The 18,850-nt window shown below is 43.6% G+C and overlaps 1 protein-coding gene and 1 pseudogene across 1 annotated transcript in view; both read right to left on the bottom strand.

Annotated features, from left to right (window-relative positions):
* LOC131746463 (leucine-rich repeat-containing protein 37A3-like) overlaps positions 1-8,201 on the bottom strand; it is a 61,841-nt gene extending 53,640 nt beyond the window's left edge. Inside the window, 7 exon segments of the mRNA XM_067020462.1 lie at positions 575-926; positions 929-1,055; positions 1,113-2,065; positions 2,168-2,258; positions 2,507-2,809; positions 2,950-3,641; positions 7,685-8,201. Of these exon segments, the coding sequence (XP_066876563.1) occupies positions 575-926; positions 929-1,055; positions 1,113-2,065; positions 2,168-2,258; positions 2,507-2,809; positions 2,950-3,641; positions 7,685-8,201 (3,035 nt within the window).
* A 407-nt stretch (positions 8,202-8,608) lies between these two features.
* Positions 8,609-18,570, bottom strand: LOC131746462 (RAD52 motif-containing protein 1-like; annotated as a pseudogene).
* Between the last annotated feature and the right edge of the window lie 280 nt (positions 18,571-18,850).

The raw sequence follows: 18,850 nt of genomic DNA, 5'->3' as shown, positions 1-18,850 counted from the left end.
ACTAGTTACACTAAAATATATGCTAGGCACTGATAGAAGAGCTTTACCTCTAGTAACTCATCTAAATCTCCCAATGAGATTGGAGTCATTGGGAGATTTAGGTGTCATAGGAGTCATCCTATGCAATGATGACTACCATAATCCCCATTTTACAGATGAGGAAGTTAAGTCATAAGGCTAATAAATGACAGACCTGGGTTCAAACCCAGATAATCTGGCTCTGGAATCTCTACTCTTAACCACGTTGTTGTATTACCATCAATGAGATGGGGAGAGGGACATGTTGCTGTAAAGAGGATGGAGTAAAGATGGGAGAAGAGTAGATGTTAAGGAATTAAATAATGGGGTAAAACACGGAGAAGGAAAAAATAAGGGCAATTAAAAGTAAAAGTCTGGAGGAGAGGGAAAAATAGTAAGAAAGGGAATGAAGATAAGGAATCATTGACACACTAAAGGTGGAAACAGAAAGTCAGTCAATATGGATTGGGGAGATAAGGAGGACCCAGGAAGACATGAAGAAAGGCTGCCATGTCAGGCAGGATGCAGAGAACAAATGAGGAAAGGTGATTCTTACATGATGGTGAAGGTGCCGTTGTAGGCATTAGGCTCTGGCTCAGGCACTCTGTGGAGCTTCTGCTTTGGGCTGAGACCAACACATGACAGCATCTCATTTTTGCAAGTGCAGAGCTCACATATTCTGATATTTGTGGTGGCATTCTGTTCTGGCTGCTTCTTTTCTGGAGTATATTTTACACCAGGAAGACCTGTGGATACTGAGTGGAAGGAAAAAGAACTGTCTCAGATTGGCCTTGGTTGCTGAGATATGTTAACTCCCAGGTCCACAGGTGGAACTGTGACTTGAGTCAGGTTTGGTTGTGCAAGTGTCATCTCAGGGTGTTGTGGAGGGGGAGCTGTAGTCTGTTGCTGGCTGTAAAATGTTCAGACTCTGTAGTAGGTTCTGGAGTTGTGGTAAGCTCCAGGTCCAAAGGTTTAACTGTGATACTGGGTGATGTTGGATGCTCAGCATGATCCTGACCTGCTGCTGGAACTGTCACCTCGGGATACAATGGAGACTGAGCTACAACTTCCTTAATGAGCTCTGGAGGCTAAGCCTGGGTCTGCTGCATGATTGGAGAAGGTTCAACCTCCATACTGGATTCCAGAGTTAACGTAAGTTCCAGGTGCAGAGGTTGAACTGTGACCTCAGTCCAGGTTGGATGCTGAGCCTGAACTTGCTCTGGATTAGGAAGTGTCACCTCAGGGTGTGTTGGAGGAACTATAGCCTCCTGCAAGGGTGTGGAATGTTCAGCCTCCATAGTAGGTTCTGGAGTTGTGGTAAGCCCCTGGTCTAAAGGTTGAACTCTGACACTGGGTGATGTTGGAGGCTCGGTGTGATCCTGCACTGGTGTTGGAACTATTGGGTTCTGATATACTGGAGGCTGAGCTACAAAAACCTCCTTAAGTGGTTCTGGAGGCTGGGTTAAGGTCTCCTGCATGGGTGGAGAAGGTTCACCTTCCTTAATGGGTTCTGGCCTTATGGTCAGTTCAAGGTCCAAAGGTTGAATTGCGACCTCAGTCAAGGTTGGATGCTGAGCCTGAACTTGCTCTGGATTTGGAAATGTCACCTTGGAGTATGTTGGTTGAGAGGGGGCTCCCTGCTGAACTGGAGAAGGTTCAACATTTTCAGAGGGGGTTGGATGCTGATCTGAAACCTCTTGCTGGACTGACAAAGGTTCCAACTGCTCAGGGGACACTGGAAAAGGAGCCAAGGTTTCTTGTTGGGGTGGAGAAGTTTCAACCTCATTAGTGAATGCTGGAGTTACGATAAGTGCAAGTTCCACAGGTTTAACAGTGACATCGGGCCGCTGCAGAAGCTGAGCTTGATCCTGACCTAGAGGAGAAACTGTTGTCACATGATGCTGTGGAGAGAAAACTACAGACACATTAGAGAGCTCTGGAGACTGAGTTGGAGAGGATTCAACCTCACCAAGAGACTCTGGATGCTGAGCTGTGGCTTCCTGTTGAGGTGGAGAAAGTACAACCTCAGGAGTTGGTGGATGCTGATCTGGAGTCTAACACTGGCTTGTGGCAGGTATAACTTCTTCTCCAAGATGCTCTGGATACTGAGCTGGGGTCTCCTCTTGTACTGAAGGTTTATTATGTGTACCGGCTTCTGGAGATTGGGCTGGAGCCTCCTGTTCAACTGGCAAAGGTTCAACCTCCTCAGGTGGCTGTGAAGGCAGCGTGGGGGCCTCATGCTGGGTTGTAGAAAATTCTGCATTAATAAGGGGCACTTGGGCTTCCCTGCTGGCACAGTGGTTGAGAATCCGCCTGCCGATGCAGGGGACACGGGTTCGTGCCCCAGTCCGGGAAGATCCCACATGCCGCGGAGCAGCTGGGCCCGTGAGCCATGGCCGCTAGGCCTGTGCGTCCGGAGCCTGTGCTCCGCAACGGGAGAGGCAGCAACAGTGAGAGGCTCGTGTACCGCAAAAAAAAAAAGGGGCACTGAGGGCTGAGCTGAAGGCTTGTGCTGATTTGGAGAAGGTCCCACCTCCGGAGTGGGTTCTTTTGTTATGGTAAGCTCCACATCTGCAGGTTTGACAGCGACACTGGATAAGTTTGAATGCTGAGCATGACGGTGACTTGGAGGTGAAACTGTCATTTCGTGATGCTCTGAAGCTTGAGCTGGCCGTTCTTGTTGAGTTGGAGAAGGTTCCACCTGCCCTGAAGAAGGCTCTAGGGGCTGAGCTGGTTGCTCCTGCAGGGTTGCAGAAGGTTCTATCTCCGCTGGAGACAGAGCTGGGGTCTCCTGCGGGTTGGAGAAGATTCTGCCTCATGAGGGGGCTCTGGAGACTGAGCTGTGGCTTCCTCCTGGGTTGCAGAAATTTCAGCTTCTCCAAACGATTCTGAAAGCTGAGCTGGGATCTCCTGCTGGGTTGCTGGTTTCACCTCCTCAGGAGGCTCTGTAGGCTCAGAAGGCTGAGTCGGTTGTTCCCTTTCACTTGGAGAAGTCTCAGCTTCCACAAGAGGCTCTGGACGCTGACCTGTGGGCTCCTGCTGGGTTGAACAAGGTTCAACCTCCTCAGGGCTCTCTGGAGGCTGAGATAGAGCCTCCTGCTGGACTGCAGAAGGTTCAACCTCTTTAGTTACCTGTGGAGTTATGGTAAGTGCCAGATCCAGAGGTTTAACAGTGACATTGTACAAGTTTGACTGCTGAGCTTCATTTACCCCATGATGTGCTACTGGTCGAACTACAACCTCCTTAAGTGTCTCGAAAGGCTGGGCGAAGGCCTCCTGAGGACTTGAAGTTTCTAGTTCCTCAGGGCCCTCTGAAGGCTGAGATGGAGCCTCCTGCTGAAGTGGAGGTGTTTCTACCTCTTCAGTGGGCTCTGGATGCTGAGCCTGGGCCACTGCCTGGGGTGAAAAAGATTTAACCTCCTCAGGGGTCTGTGGATGCTGAGCAGGGGCCTCTTGCTGGGGTAAAGATTCAGCCTCCTCAGTCAGCACTGGATGACGAATTTGGGCCTCATGCTGGGCTGGAGAAATTTCAGCTTCCTCAGGGAGCTCTGGAGGTTCATCGGGGCTCCCCAGAAAATCCCTAGGTAGGCTCTCCTCAGGATAAAAGGCATCCATACTGGGATCTAAATAATCAACCTGCAACTGTTGTCCAAGACTCGGAGTTTTTTTTCAAATTGGCCTGTAGGTAACACAATCATATTAGGGGACTTTAACACCCCAATTTCACCAATGGACAGATCATCCAAAATGAAAATAAATAAAGAAATACAAGTTTTAAATGATACATTAAATAAGATGGACTTAATTGATATTTATAGGACATTCCATCCAAAAACAATAAAATACACATTTTTCTCAAGTGCTCATGGAACATTCTCCAGGATAGATCATATCTTGGGTCACAAATCTAGCCTTGGTAAATTTCAGAAAATTGAAATCGTATCAAGTATCTTTTCCGACCACAATGCTATGAGACTAGATCTCAATTACAGGAAAAGATCTGTAAAAACTACAAACACATGGAGGCTAAACAATACACTACTTAATAACGAAGTGATCACTGCAGAAATCAAAGAGGAAATCAAAAAATACTTAGAAACAACTGACAATGGAGACATGACAACCCAAAACCTACGGGATGCAGCAAAAGCACTTCTAAGAGGCAAGTTTATAGCAATACAATCCTACCTTAAGAAACAGGAAACATCTCAAATAAGCAACCTAACTTTGCACCTAAAGCAATTAGAAAAAGAAGAACAAAAAAACCCCAAAGTTAGCAGAAGGAAAGAAATCATAAACATCAGATCAGAAATAAATGAAGGAAATGATAGCAAAGATCAATAAAACTAAAAGCTGGTTCTTTGAGAAGATAAACAAAATTGATAAACCATTAAACAGACTCATCAAGAAAAAAAGGGAGAAGACTCAAATCAATAGGATTAGAAATGAAAAGGAGAAGTAACAACGGACACTGCCGAAACACAAAAGATTATTAGAGATTACTACAAGCAACTGTATGCCAATAAAATGGACAACCTGGAAGAAATGGACAAATTCTTAGAAATGCACAACCTGCAGAGACTGAGCCAGGAAGAAATAGAAAATATGAATGGACCAATCACAAGCACTGAAATAGAAACTGTGATTAAAAGTCTTCCAACAAACAAAAGCCCAGGACCAGATGGCTTCACAGGCGAATTCTATCAAACGTTTAGAGAAGAGCTAACACCTATCCTTCTCACAGTCTTCCAAAAGACAGCAGATGGAGGAACACTCCCAAACTCATTCTATGAGGCCACCATCACCCTGATACCAAAACCAGACACTGACAGCACAAAGAAAGAAAACTACAGGCCAATATCACTGATGAACATAGATGCAAAAATCCTCAAAAAAAGACTAGCAAACAGAATCCAACAGCACATTAAAAGGATCATACACCATGATCAAGTGGGGTTTATTCCAGGAATGCAAGGATTCTTCATTATATGCAAATCAATCAACGTGATACACCATATCAACAAAGAGAAGGAGAAAAACCATATGATCATCTCAATACATGCAGAGAAAGCTTTTGACAAGATTCAACACCCATTTATGATAAAAACCCTGCAGAAAGTAGGCATAGAGGGAGCTTTCCTCAACATAATAAAGGCCATATATGACAAACCCACTGCCATCATCATTCTCAATGGTGAAAAACTGAAACCATTTCCACGAAGATCAGGAACAAGACTAGATTGCCCACTCTCACCACTGTTACTCAACTTAATTTTGGAAGTTCTAGCCACAGCAATCATAGAAAATAAAGAAATAAAAGGAATCCAAATCAGAAAAGAAGAAGTAAAGCTGTCACCGTTTGCAGATGACATGATACGACACATAGAGAATCCTAAAGATGCTACCAGAAAACTACTAGAGCTAATCAGTGAATTTGGTAAAGTAGCAGGATACAAAATCAATGCACAGAAATCTCTGGCATTCTTATACACTAATGATGAAATATATGAGAGGGAAATTAAGAAAACACTCCCATTTACTATTGCAACAAAAAGAATAATATATCTGAGAATAAACCTACCTAAGGAGACAAAAGACCTGTATGCAGAAAATTATAAGACACTGATGACAGAAATTAAAGATGATACAAATAGATGGAGAGATAGACCATGTTCTTGGATTGGAATAATCAACATTGTGAAAAGGACTCTACTACCCAAAGCAATCTACAGATTCAATGCAATCCCTAGCAAACTACCACTGGCATTTTTTACAGAACTAGAACAAAAAACTTCACAATTTGTATTGAAACACAAAAGACCCCGAATAGCCAAAGTAATCTTGAGAACGAAAAATGGAGCTGGAGGAGTCAGTCTCCCTGACTTCAGACTATACTACAAAGCTACAGTAATCAGGACAGTATGGTACTAGCACAAAAACAATAATATAGCTCAATGGAACAGGATAGAAAGCCCAGAGATAAACCCACACACATATGGTCACCTTACTTTTGATAAAGGAGGCAAGAATATACAGTGGAGACAAGACAGCCTCTTCAATAAGTGGTGCTGGGAAAAGAAAGCCTCTTCAATAAGTGGTGCTGGGAAAACTGGACAGGTACATGTAAAAGTATGAAATTAAAACAGTCCCTAACACCATACACAAAAATAAACTCAAAATGGGTTAAAGACCTACATGTAAGGCCAGACACTATCAAACTCTTAGAGGAAAACATAGGCAGAACACTCTATGACATAAATCACAGCAAGATGCTTTTTGACCAACCTCCTAAAGCAATGGAAATAAAAACAAAAATAAATAAAAGCGACCTAATGAAACTTAAAAGCTTTTGCACAGCAATGGATACCATAAACAAGACCAAAAGACAACCCTCAGAATGGGAGAAAATACTTGCAAATGAAGCAACTGACAAAGCATTAATCTCCAAAATTTATTAGCAACTCATGCAGCTCAATAACAAAAAAACAAACAACCCAATCCAGAAATGGGCAGAAGACCTAAATAGACATTTCTCCAAAGAAGATATACAGATTGCCAACAAACACATGAAAGAATGCTCAACATCATTAATCATTAGAGAAATGCAAATCAAAACTACAATGAGATATCTCACACCGGTCAGATTGGCCATCATCAAAAACTCTAGAAACAATAAATGCTGGAGAGGGTGTGGAGAAAAGGGAACACTCTTGCACTGTTGGTGGGAATGTAAATTGATACAGCCACTATGGAGAACAGTATGGAGTTTCCTTAAAAAACTACAAATAGAACTACCGTACGACCCTGCAATCCCACTACTGGGCATATACCCTGAGAAAACCATAATTCAAAAAAGAGTCATGTACCAAAATGTTCATTGCACCTGTATTTACCATAGCCAGGATATGGAAGCACCCTAAGTATCCATCAACAGATGAATGGATAAAGAAGATGTGACACATATATACAATGGAATATTACTCAGCCATAAAAAGAAATGAAACTGAGTTATTTGTAGTGAGTTGGATAGACCTGGACTCTGTCATACAGAGTAATTTAAGTCAGAAGGAGAAAAACAAATACCTTATGCTAACATATATATAAGGAATCTAAGAAAAAAAATGTCATGAAGAGACTAGGGGTAGGATGCGAATAAAATACATACCTACTAGAGCATGGACTTGAGGATATGGGGAGGGGGAAGGGTAAGCTGTGACGAAGTAAGAGAGTGGCATGGACATATATACACTACCAAACGTAGGATGGATAGCTAGTGGGAAGCAGCCGCATGGCACAGGGAGATCAGCTAGGAGGTTTGTGACCACCTAGAGGGGTGGGGTAGGGAGGGTGGGAGGGAGGGTAACGCAAGAAGGATGAGATATGGGACCATGTATATGTATAACTGATTCACTTTGTTGTAAAGCAGAAACTAACACACCATTGTAAAGCAATTATACTCCACTAACGATGTTAAAAAATAAAAATTGGCCTGTAGTTCTAACAACAACTTTGGCAAGCTGTTGATGCTGAACTAGATGTTTCTTCGGGTTTGGGGGTGAAACAATAAACTTCATTGGTTTTGAGCTCTTACTACCTAGAGGTGGAACAAGTATTGCAAATGATCGGCGATCTTCAGCCTGATCTACACGTATGTGTTTAGTCTTACTTTTGTGTCGAGAAGGCAGAACCAACGGCTGATTCTGACGCCAGTCGAGCACTGGAACCGCCTCTGGGAGCTTTTGATGTTGGGTTTGCTTGTTATTCAGATCTTGATGTGGAACAGCAAACTGACCTGGCCCTGTCGGCAGCTCTCCAACCGAATCCGTGTCCGGGAATGGAAACTCAGTCTCAGGCAACTCCTGATGAGGCAGGGCCAACATCTGGACTGGAGACGAGGACGTCAAGTAATTAAAGCCCCCGGCCTCTGCCAGGGGTGTAAGGGCATGGGGCAATTTGGGAGGGGGGTCTGAGGCGTGTGAAGACCAAGCCTCGGTCAGCCATGCGGTGTTGGGGGTCACCTGGACGGGGTCCAGGGCCCACTCCGGAGGCTGAACTGCCTGGATTAGAAGCCACAGTCGTTGCCACGTGAGGAAGACCCGTGGCAACCAAAGGCGCAGCCGGGGCATAACATGCGGCGGCTCGCAGGCACAGTGACACAGGCCAGTGAGGAGCCGGAGCCACATCCTTCGTCCGAGCTGAACCGTTAGGCCAGCGCAGACGCGAGGGATCACGTTTCAACCGCGCGCCCCTCCCCCGCCTAACGTCACACCCGTTATTTATGGCATCTTTAGTTACGCCACCGTTATTAGGTTCGTGCAGAGATCCAATCCGCGCCACCAGAGTGGGCCTTTTTCCCAGAGTCCCCAGGGCCCAAGCCATCCTTCCTGTTGCAAAGGGGACAATTACCTCCTGCCGGGCCCTCTTCCCAACCCCTCCCTGCCCTCTCTGGCCCCAAACAATGAGGCGGGATTTGGGCTGCAGACCTGAGTGGCCCCAAACTCCAGCAGCCCAGGGGTGGAGGGGGGCTGGGAAGGATGCAGAACTTCCCGAGGAAACCACAGGACCTGGCATTCTGGGAAATTCAAAAGTGCTAGTCCAGTTCTGGCAATCTGAACTCTTCCTCCTCAAAGCTGAAGTCTGAGAGACATTCTTCCCCCTTTGGCCTCACGGCTGACAAGAAAAGTAGCTGACCTGCAAAATGAGCACCAGTTAGGGTGGCGGGAGGGGAACACACCTTACAATTAGGCTAAAATGTTGCGTATATATGTCCATGCCACTCTCTCACTTTGTCACAGCAGCTCGGTGGTTTGTGACCACCTAGAGGGGTGGCATAGGGAGGGTGGGAGGGAGGGAGACGCAGGAGGGAAGAGATACGGGAACATATGTATATGTAGAACGGATTCACTTTGTTGTAAAGCAGAAACTAACACACCATTGTAAAGCAATTATACTCCAATAAACATGTTAAAAAAATTAAAAAAACATAAAATAAAATGTTGCCTCCAAACTCTCAGTAGTCACGTCTCATTATTAAGTCACCACTCTATTATCAGGGGTTGCCACTGACTCAGTGATGACTCCAGAACTTCTGTAGGAGAGGTTTGGGGCAGGTGAGCAATTCATTCTGGGAAAGAGAGTCTAAAACCAAGTGAATGGCCCTTAACATTAGCATGGGAAAACTTCCCCCACCCCACCTGGTCTCAACAGAGCCATTAATCTTGAAAAAACTACAGTGTCACTTTTCAGAGGTCTACCCTGTGTGCACACATGGAGAAGACACTTAGAATGTTAAAGTCAGCATGTTAAGTAATTTTCTGGAAATACTGTAACTAGCACCCAGTTTACTTTCTTCACAGTCTTTTTCATAATCTGTTTAATTTTTAATTGTCTGGTACACCTTTAACACCTCAACTCCTAGAGAGAAGGAGCTTCATCTTACTTCCAGTGCCTAGCACATAATGGTTTCTAAATGAAACTGATTGCAAGATTGGCCTTATTTAGGAATGGATCTCTTGTTATAATCAGGTTTGTGAAATCTTTAGTATCAATACGGAATCCTTTCCTCTCACATTTCACAGGAAGCTAGACTTCTTAAAGCCCAAACATGGATACGTTTGAAGTTTCCTTGACTGATTTAAATTGAATTAAAATAATTATTTTGTACAGGAAAAACTTTCAAAATTTTTACATTTTTCAGAACATAACCACCATTTCTTTCTCTACTTTGTTCCCTTCATAACAAACTTTGCAACATTGGGGTGAGTTAAATAATCAGAAATCTAGCCCCAAATTAAGCTCTCAATGACATGAAACACATTTTTTGCTCCTTTGTAATAAGAATCCTATAGGCAGTACATTAATGTTTTCTTTTAGAAATTACATTGACAACTTAATCCCTAATTCGAGGCATCCATATAACTGATTTACAGAAAGGTTCTTTGGCAAAATATTTAACACAAGATATATATGTGAGGCTGAGATCTGGGTAATATACCTTACTTGAAAGGCATGAATAGTTTTTAAACACTGTAGCATAATCACACTTAAGGCCATAGTTACTTTGTTCCCAAATCCCTGCAATTCTATTTGAGGGGAGTTCTAAAAGGCCTGTATCTTCTCCTCTGTCCACAACTGTAGACGTACACTGATGGCCCTCAATCCTGCTCTCCAAACTTCAAATAAGGGGTCAGAGACAAGGCTCGGGACTTGGAAAAGTCCTAGAAATACCCTGCCTCAAAAGCAGTTTCACAGTTTCACATTTTCCTAAGGATGACAGAGCTGAGTAGACATGCCAAAGTCTTCCAAATCCTGCTGGTTGTTTTCAATTATGGCGATACTGGCTACGTACCCCTTGAGTTTTTATCTCCACATACTTGAATTAAATCCTGTAGTTCCTCTTCGGTTCTAGCATCTGTGACCTCTTCACAGGGTCTCTATGCCACAGCTATTTTACCACTTTCTGAAATCAAGTTAACAAGGATCAATTCAGAAGTTTTCTTGTTCTAAAACTTCCTGTTTACAATGATAGAAGCCAATAATTAGACATTCTTTCGATTTCTAAAAGCAGAAAATAAGAGCATTTTCCTAGAAGTTCCCTCATCTGACACTTCAGTTTGTATCATAATTATTTGTGAAAAAATATATAAGAAGTATCAACTTTGGTTCAAAAACCTTTATGATCTTAGAAATAAGAACTAAGGAATAATGACATAGGAATTAAAAGCTGTGGAAACAAAAATGTTCAATCAAATACAATTAAATAGAAAGGCATTAGGTGGGGGTCAAAGTGAGTTCAAACCTGGGATAGATACCACTGGACGATAATAGATACTTCATATTAGAAGCAAGGCAAGTGCCTACTCCTTGGGACCAAAATTCTACTCCTTGGGACGAGATACAATGAACAAAGCTTTGGAGACAGAGACAGAGAGCATTTGCACACTCTACTGGCAGGAACTGGCCATGTACCTTTTGGACAATACAGCTTTCCTCAAGGCAAGCTAGAGGCACCAGGCTTTTTGGTCTAAGGAGTTTTGAGTACATAAAAGGAATACCTTGGCATATTAGGGACAAACAACCCAGGCATTTCATTTGGTTCTTAAAGGTTGTTACCCAGAGTTGACAGCTGATGGAGATTCTGCCTGATGACCAGGGAAGTCAAACTTCACCGGAAGGCCTGCCCAGGGTGGAAGGCCAAGACCAATCCAGGGTCAACTCTTACAAGCAAATAAGGTCTCTGACAACTTAGCTAGGACTTCTCAGTCTCTAAGCCTGCAGGGCTGTGAAGCAGGGGAGCAATTCTGTTCCGGGAATCTACTAATCATAAAGTTTCCTTTGGGCACAGCCTGTGACGCTCTCACCGCTGTATAACTAGATAGGGAACACAATCAACGCTATTCAGTAGCATGACAACTTTCAAGGCTTACAAAAACATGGCCGATTATTATATAGAATCATATTCACCCAATATACTGGAAATGAAAACTAAAATTAAACTATTCAAAAACATAATATAATAAAGTCTTCAACAAGAAAACAACGATAGGGCTTCCCTGGTGGCGCCGGCCGATGTAGGGGACATGGGTTCATGCCCCGGTCTGGGAAGATCCCACATGCCGCGGAGCGGCTGGGCCCGTGAGCCATGGCCAGTGAGCCTGTGCGCCGGGACCCTGTGCTCCACAATGGGAGAGGCCACAAGAGTGAGCGGCCCGCATACCACACACACAAAAGAAAACAACGATAATAATAATGGTCAATATATTTTGTCTGCTTACTATGTTTCAGGCAAAGTTCTAAGCTTTCTACATTCATCATCTCATTTACTCTTGCACTAACCCCCATTAGGTGATAAGATGAATTACTAGCCCTATTTGCAGATAAAGAAATTGCAGCTGAGAGATATTAAATACCTTCAAATGTCTCTGGCTAGAAAAACCTAAAATTGCAACAACAACAACAACAAAAATATAAGAGACAAAGTTAGGACTCAAACACAGGTGTCCAAGGCTTATAATCACTACCCTATTCTGTATGATAAGCAAGCAATTGAGGAAGAACTGGATCAAACACTTTCTGTATGAACTGAGGCAAGTCATTCTACATCTAAACACTGGGGACAATAATATTTGCTGTCGTTTTTCTCATAAATGCCACAAAGAACAAATTTAAGACTGCTGCTGCTGTGAAAGCATCTGGGGAATGAAAGAATATGTAATGTTTCAGATAACCATTATTTTCATCCAGTTAACTTTTCAAATAAGTTTATTTGCTCACTGAAACTGAACCACTTCAAGGACAATCAAAAAGGTCTTACCTAAAACCACAACTGGCAGTTTCTGGAATGCATCTGTCATAGCCTTCTGAATAGCAAGCTTCTGGGTTACCTTCCTTTTCAGGAGGAATGATAATGACCCTAAATCCAACCAAAACAGATGAATTTTTTTTTTTTTTTTTTTTTTTTTTTTTTTTTTTTTTTTGTGGTACGCGGGCCTCTCACTGTTGTGGCCTCTCCCATTGCGGAGCGCAGGCTCCGGACGCGCAGGCTCAGCGGCCATGGCTCACGGGCCCAGCTGCTCCGCGGCATGTGGGATCTTCCCGGACCAGGGCACGAACCCGTGTCCCCTGCATCGGCAGGCAGATTCTCAACCACTGCGCCACCAGGGAAGCCCCAAAACAGATGAATTTAAAATGCCTATCTGAAGAACTACTTTCTAGGTTATATGTTTAAAGCTAAAAATGCATCTGTGATTCTTATATCATTATCTTAGTGATTAAGGGCAGGCACAACACAGGGGTACCGGTGAATGTCTCTGTTGTAGGTATACCCTGGCATGGCACATTTTTACTGCTCACATCTATTCTGGAAATTCCTAAAATACTCGATGGGAAATGCAAACCAAGAATGTGGCACAAATCTCATATTACTCACAGATTTCAAATGGAGAAGCTGAGGCTACACTGCTACAGGCCCTGCTCTCCTGTGCGTAAAGGGCTGGATTCATACAGGGAGATAGATTTGGTGCTAGTGCAGATGATCTGGTCTCTCCTCAGCCATCACCCACTCAGGTGGATGGTGGAGCCTCCTCCACTCCATTTGCTAACAGCCTTGCCTCTGACTTAAAACCCTAAGCCCAAGTGCCATGGATTCTAGGACAAAACCCAGTACCAATCGGAATCCCCTTTCTAGGGATCTACATTTACTCTTTCCACTCAGGCCCTTCTATAGGAGGCAGAGGACAGAACATTAACACAAGAGTTTATTTCAATCTTTAGACAATGATTTTGTTGGGATAACTGAAGGCCAGAAGACATCTGTATTTGAAGGACTATTTTAGCACAAGACAAAGTATTAACCAAAAAAAACCTAACTAATGTTCCCTCCTCCTAAGCTTCTTTGCAGGCAGTCAGTTCTAAAATTCTAAAGTTTAAGGTGCTGTCAGGTATTGCCTAAGATAAAAACCTATATTGTCAGGCAGAAAAATCCTGCCCAGGGCTTTAGTTGCTTAGCAAAGGTGATGGTGTATCTGAAAAGCTGAGGTTCAGAAAGAAAGGAAAAAAGAGAAATCCCACTCCCTCACCTCCCCACACACCCCCACATACTGGAAAACAGACCTTCCTCCAACTTATCCAAAGGTTCCTCAGCCATGCCAATTCCAGGACTCCTGCACTCGTGGGAGGGCAACACCATCTGTAAAGCAAAGAAGAACTTCAGGCTTTGCTTCTGAAGTGGTGTCACAATATCTTCATTTTCCCTTTCTTCAAGGTTAGAAAGATCCTGAAGCTGTTAGGATTTTGAATTAAAGGCTAGACTTCAAAATATTCTGTTGTTAGAAATAAAAACTAAACTCCAGCAATCCCAGGTAATAGTTTAGGTATGCTATAGCTTCAAAATCAAGTGAGACTTGCAAATGAATGACTAGATATGGACAACTATTTTTTATTATATACCATACAAATACTGGAGAGAATTATGGACACCAACATCCAAACCATTGAGATTATCACTAATTCTCGGTGGCAGGCCAATGCTCAGATACTTCCATGTGGAAGCCTTTCACATCTCCTCCCCATAGCTCTGTTCTATTCTTCTCTCTAAAGTCTAGGAGTTCAATGTTGAAAGGAGTCTGGTTAGTCAAAGAAAATCTACAGAGTTTACGTTGATGATCCTTTTTGACCACCCATGGAAACCAAAGTAGTAATTTACCAATTCTTGCATCTGGAGCTGTTTAAGGCAAGTGTATTATGTTAAACCACTTTATGTCTGGTCCCGAGACGAACCTAAAGATATAAAAGACCTACAAATATCACAACCCTACATAGAGACTTATTTTGGATATACCTGAGATTTATCAATACCAATTTCATAGAGTGGTTGTGAAGATTAAGTAGGACATTTTAAGCAATGAGTTCACAGTGAGCCCTAAATAAATGTTATTTATTACTTTTAAGTCAGTACTTTTCTGCAACATTTCCAGGGCCCCTGATTAACCGCAAGGTTCCCTAACCTCTGGTGGTGCAAGTGAGGATGAAAGCAACCAAGGAAGCCCAGCAGAAGCCTATTATGGGGCTGGGGGTAAGCAAAGGAAGTGAACGGTTTTAGTCATCTCATCCTGTAGCTCTTGCTTGAGAATATGACCTGAAGAGGAGACAAGATGGACCTGCCACTGAATTAGAACCTTAATCTGTAGCACCCCCTCCCGAAGTTACTAACCCCTGTTAGAAGAGGAAATACGTACACCTCTATCAATGTAAATAAAGCAACCCAAAGAATCAGAGGTGCATTTGCCTTAACAAGCTTCTTTGAGAGTGCAAATATTTCCAGTCTTAACTCTCTAAATAACTTACATATTACTGTGGATTTTTTACATCACTAGTTCTTTCTTAAATGACTATTTCCACTTTGAACAGGGTGTAGTATATAAATATAGTTATAAAAATTCAAATAATACAAATAAAGTCAAAGCATTGTTAATTCTTTACAGATTTGTTTGTGCATCTTCCTCTGTCACTAGTTTATGAGCTCCTTAAGTGCTTGAAGGAACCATATATTATTCTTTCCTTTTTACCAGAAACAAGCATAGATCTTGGCATATAATAGAGAAGTGATGGTCTGTTGAGTGAGTGAATGAATGAGTACATAAGAAAATGAAATTACTTTCTCCAGCTGAAGCTGCCTGCTGGGAAGGAGAAATGAAGACTAATTCTTAAATGTTGAGTGTTACATGGGAGGCTAGGCCCTGTATGGGGAGTCATAATGGAGCTTTCCTAACAATTAGGAAGCTTCAGAAGGGCTCTGAGCCCCTGGGTAGTAGAGAGAGTTGACATCTGGGATAACCTTGCCAAGTTCTTGCTGGCAAACATTTCCCTTCGTGCTACTGAGAAAAACTCAGATACATTAGACCTTTCCTTCATTTTATTTTAAGATGTTATTCTCTTGGGCTTCCCTGGTGGCGCAGTTGTTCAGAGTCTGTCTGCCTTTGCAGGGGACACGGGTTCGTGCCCCGGTCCGGGAGGATCCCACGTGCCGCGGAGCGGGTGGGCCCGTGGGCCATGGCCACTGGGCCTGTGCGTCCAGAGCCTGTGCTCCGCAACGGGAGAGGCCACAACAGTGAGAGGCCCACGAACCAAAAAAAAAAAAAAAAAAAAAAAGATGTTATTCCCTTTTCTGTATTTATAAAATATACAGGGGAAAAAATATAAGAAGTATGTATACCTGCCAATGAATAAAAGAACACATAATTGGAACTTCCCTGCTGGTGAAGTGCTTAAGACTCCGTGCTCCCAGTGCAGGGGTCCCGGGTTTGATACCTGGTCAGGGAAGTAGGTCTCACATGCATGCTGCAACTAAGAGTTCGCATGCCACAGTTATGGAGCCTGAAAGCCACAACTAAAGGAGCCTGCCTGCTGCAACTGGGGAGCCCACATGCCTCATCTGGGGAGCCCTTGAGCCACAAGTAAGGAGCCCGCCTGCTGCAACTAAGACCCGGTACAAACAAATAAATAAATAAATAAAATTGAAAAAGAACGCATAATTAAAGTAGGTAACAATTTCAGGGGTGTGGGTAGTAAACTAAGGCTCTGCATTAACTAAAGAAATCTACTACGAATGCCCTTTCCTCTCAACTCTATAGTGACTTATAGAACATTCTATCAGTGACGGGCTTTATGCTGAGAAAATCACAGAACCTAAGGTTAAGCAATGGTCTTAATGTCCGATATAAGAAGAGAACTCATTACTCACAACTGATACCAAGTAGCTGTTTCATAATCTTTCCAGGACCATCTGTAATATCTGAGTGGTTATGTGAAATGGTCGCAGGGTCCGCAAATTAAAGAATGCCTGACACAAAATCATTTCAATCCCAGGGAGTACAGCCAGAATTGAAGAGGGTGTTAAACAGGGTACAGAAGTGGGAGGTAGTGTACATGGAGTCACATCTGAGGAGAGTTCTCAGATTCAATGAAGGTGAAATCAGTGAGTAAAGAAATATGGGTGAGAAGAGGCAGCAAGGTCAGTAGGAAGTAGCCAGAGCAAGAAGCCAATCAGAGAAGACACACCAGTATAAAGTGAAAGGTCTGGGAAATGTAAGCCTCACTCACTTATTCAGAGGAATTGAAAAGGTCCTTGAAAAAGGAATGGTGGCTGAATGGAGGCACATCATGAAATGTTAATTCTGGGGAAGTAAAATTGGACGGCATGTTAATATGGAATCAGGTTTCTACAATGCATTAAAGAATATTTTAACTATTTTCTGGAATCTGAAGGGAGCTCTGAATAGGCATTTTCAGAGTGATGATGATGATGAAGTCTCCTTTGTGTTACATGTGACAAAAGTTTGTCAAGGTTGGGACTCCCCTGCTGGCACAGTGGTTAAGAGTCCGCCTGCCAATGCAGAGGACATGGGTTTGATCCCTGGTCCGGGAAGATCCCACATGCCTCAGAGCAACTAAGCCCCTGAGCCACAACTACTAAAGCCCGCATGCTTAGAACCTGTGCTCCGCAACGAGAGAATTCATCGCGATGAGAAGCCCATGCAGCGCAACGAAGAGCAACCACCGCTCGGTGCAAATAGAAAAACCCGGCACACAGCAACAAGACCCAACACAGCCAAAAAAAAAATAAATTATATAATCAGCTCCCTGTCTTTGTGACCAAAGCTCTTATTAAAATCAGACCCCCACTCATTCAGAGTTTGAGCGGGCATGGGGACCTTCCGCTCTCATGACCTAATAGTGTAACCATGGTGCCTAGTACTGTACCTGGTCCATAGCAGGTGCTCAGTAAACAGCAGCTGCCTCCTTCTCCTCATTAGTATCATTGTTATCAACTCTTTGGTGGCAAACACAGCTTATACTTCTCTGCATCCCTGTTGGAGTCTAAGAGTTCTGGGCTCCAACGTTAACTCACACTTTTGGACGTGGGGCCTTGGGCCCTTGAGCAGGTTACCTACATTCTTGAAACCCTGTTTCCTATCTGTCAAACGAGGATAACAAGATATGCTTCCACTGACTGTTGGGCTAAATAAGACCATAAGATGCCTAACCCAGGGCTTGCCACCAAGCAAGCAAGTGGTACATGTTAGCTGCTGCTGCTTCCTATCGTTAGTAGTATTAGTCATGCGCCTTAAACACAGTAAATACTTGTTGGCTCACTGAAGTCACTGCCCAGAGAAAAACCCTTGTTTTTCATTCTCAGTAAGAAACTTTGGGAGGTGACTTGGGCAGGCACTGAGAGAACAGATATCTCTCATGCAGCATCAGCAAACAAATAAATCTGAAGCACTGATGGGCCGTTCACTTTGCTTGGAACCCCACCCAACTGGCAGAACCTGCTGGGCTATCTCCCAGGCCCACTGATCCTCTGGGGGACTGTGTGCTATCACCCCATGGCTTGCACCGTTCTTCACCTCATATTACTAAACCACCAGCACTATCTGTGGTCATTTTGGTAGATTATCAAATCTCGTTCATCCAGAATTTCTTTTACTCATTAATGTTTTTAACGCTCACTGACTTAATAAATGTGATTAATGACTTTCTTTGCAGGAGTGGAAGAGCCTCTGCACCTTCCACAGGAGGCACTGTCGTTATATAATCACTTGGAATCATGCAGCCCTGGGCCTGTGCTGGGTGAGGCAGGAGGTGGGTAGGTTTGGTGCTGGGCTGAGCTGGAGGGAGCCAAGCAGCACACAGCTGACCCGCAGCAGGGTCAGGAGAGGCCAGGGCCTGAGGAGGGCCTTCCTGGGCAATGGCTGCTCTCACACATTCTTCTTTACCCTGTCTTTCTGGCATCTCCCTGCTAGTTATCCAAGGGTTGGGTTTCTTTTTTTTAAAGAAAAAAGCAAGCCCATGGGAATTTTCCACCAGCTTGAAATGGTGGAGAACCCCTACCAAGACAGGGTACACATTTGTACATGAGTTTGAGAACTTGGGAGAAAAGTCAGGCCTTGGCTCCACAGTGGAAGAGGCCCAGTCATCCAAATCTTCTGGCAACCCCAATGGCCGTACGAGAGGAGCCAGTAGATGATCCTCTATGGGCAGGAGGTCGAGCATGTTGTAAATAACTGGTACTTGATGAACCAGGAGAGAGAGTGAGCACCAAAATAAATTGTTATTTGATTTAAAGTTCTAGGCCCCTTGAGCATGGTATGTTCTCCATCAGTCCCAGGGACTGATGATACTGGGGAAACAAGGGAGGGAAGCCCCTCTTCATCCTTCTACACACCCTCCTTTGCCCACATTTCCCCTTGTGGAAGTACTGGCTACCATGAGGGACTCTAGTTTCAGCTCTGCTTCTTCTTGCAGGCCCTTGTTATTGGTATATAAATATTCA

Source organism: Kogia breviceps, chromosome 19 (genome assembly GCF_026419965.1).
Source record: "Kogia breviceps isolate mKogBre1 chromosome 19, mKogBre1 haplotype 1, whole genome shotgun sequence".
In the NCBI taxonomy this organism is placed as follows: domain Eukaryota; kingdom Metazoa; phylum Chordata; class Mammalia; order Artiodactyla; family Physeteridae; genus Kogia; species Kogia breviceps.
This window is presented reverse-complemented; position numbering and strand designations above follow the sequence as displayed.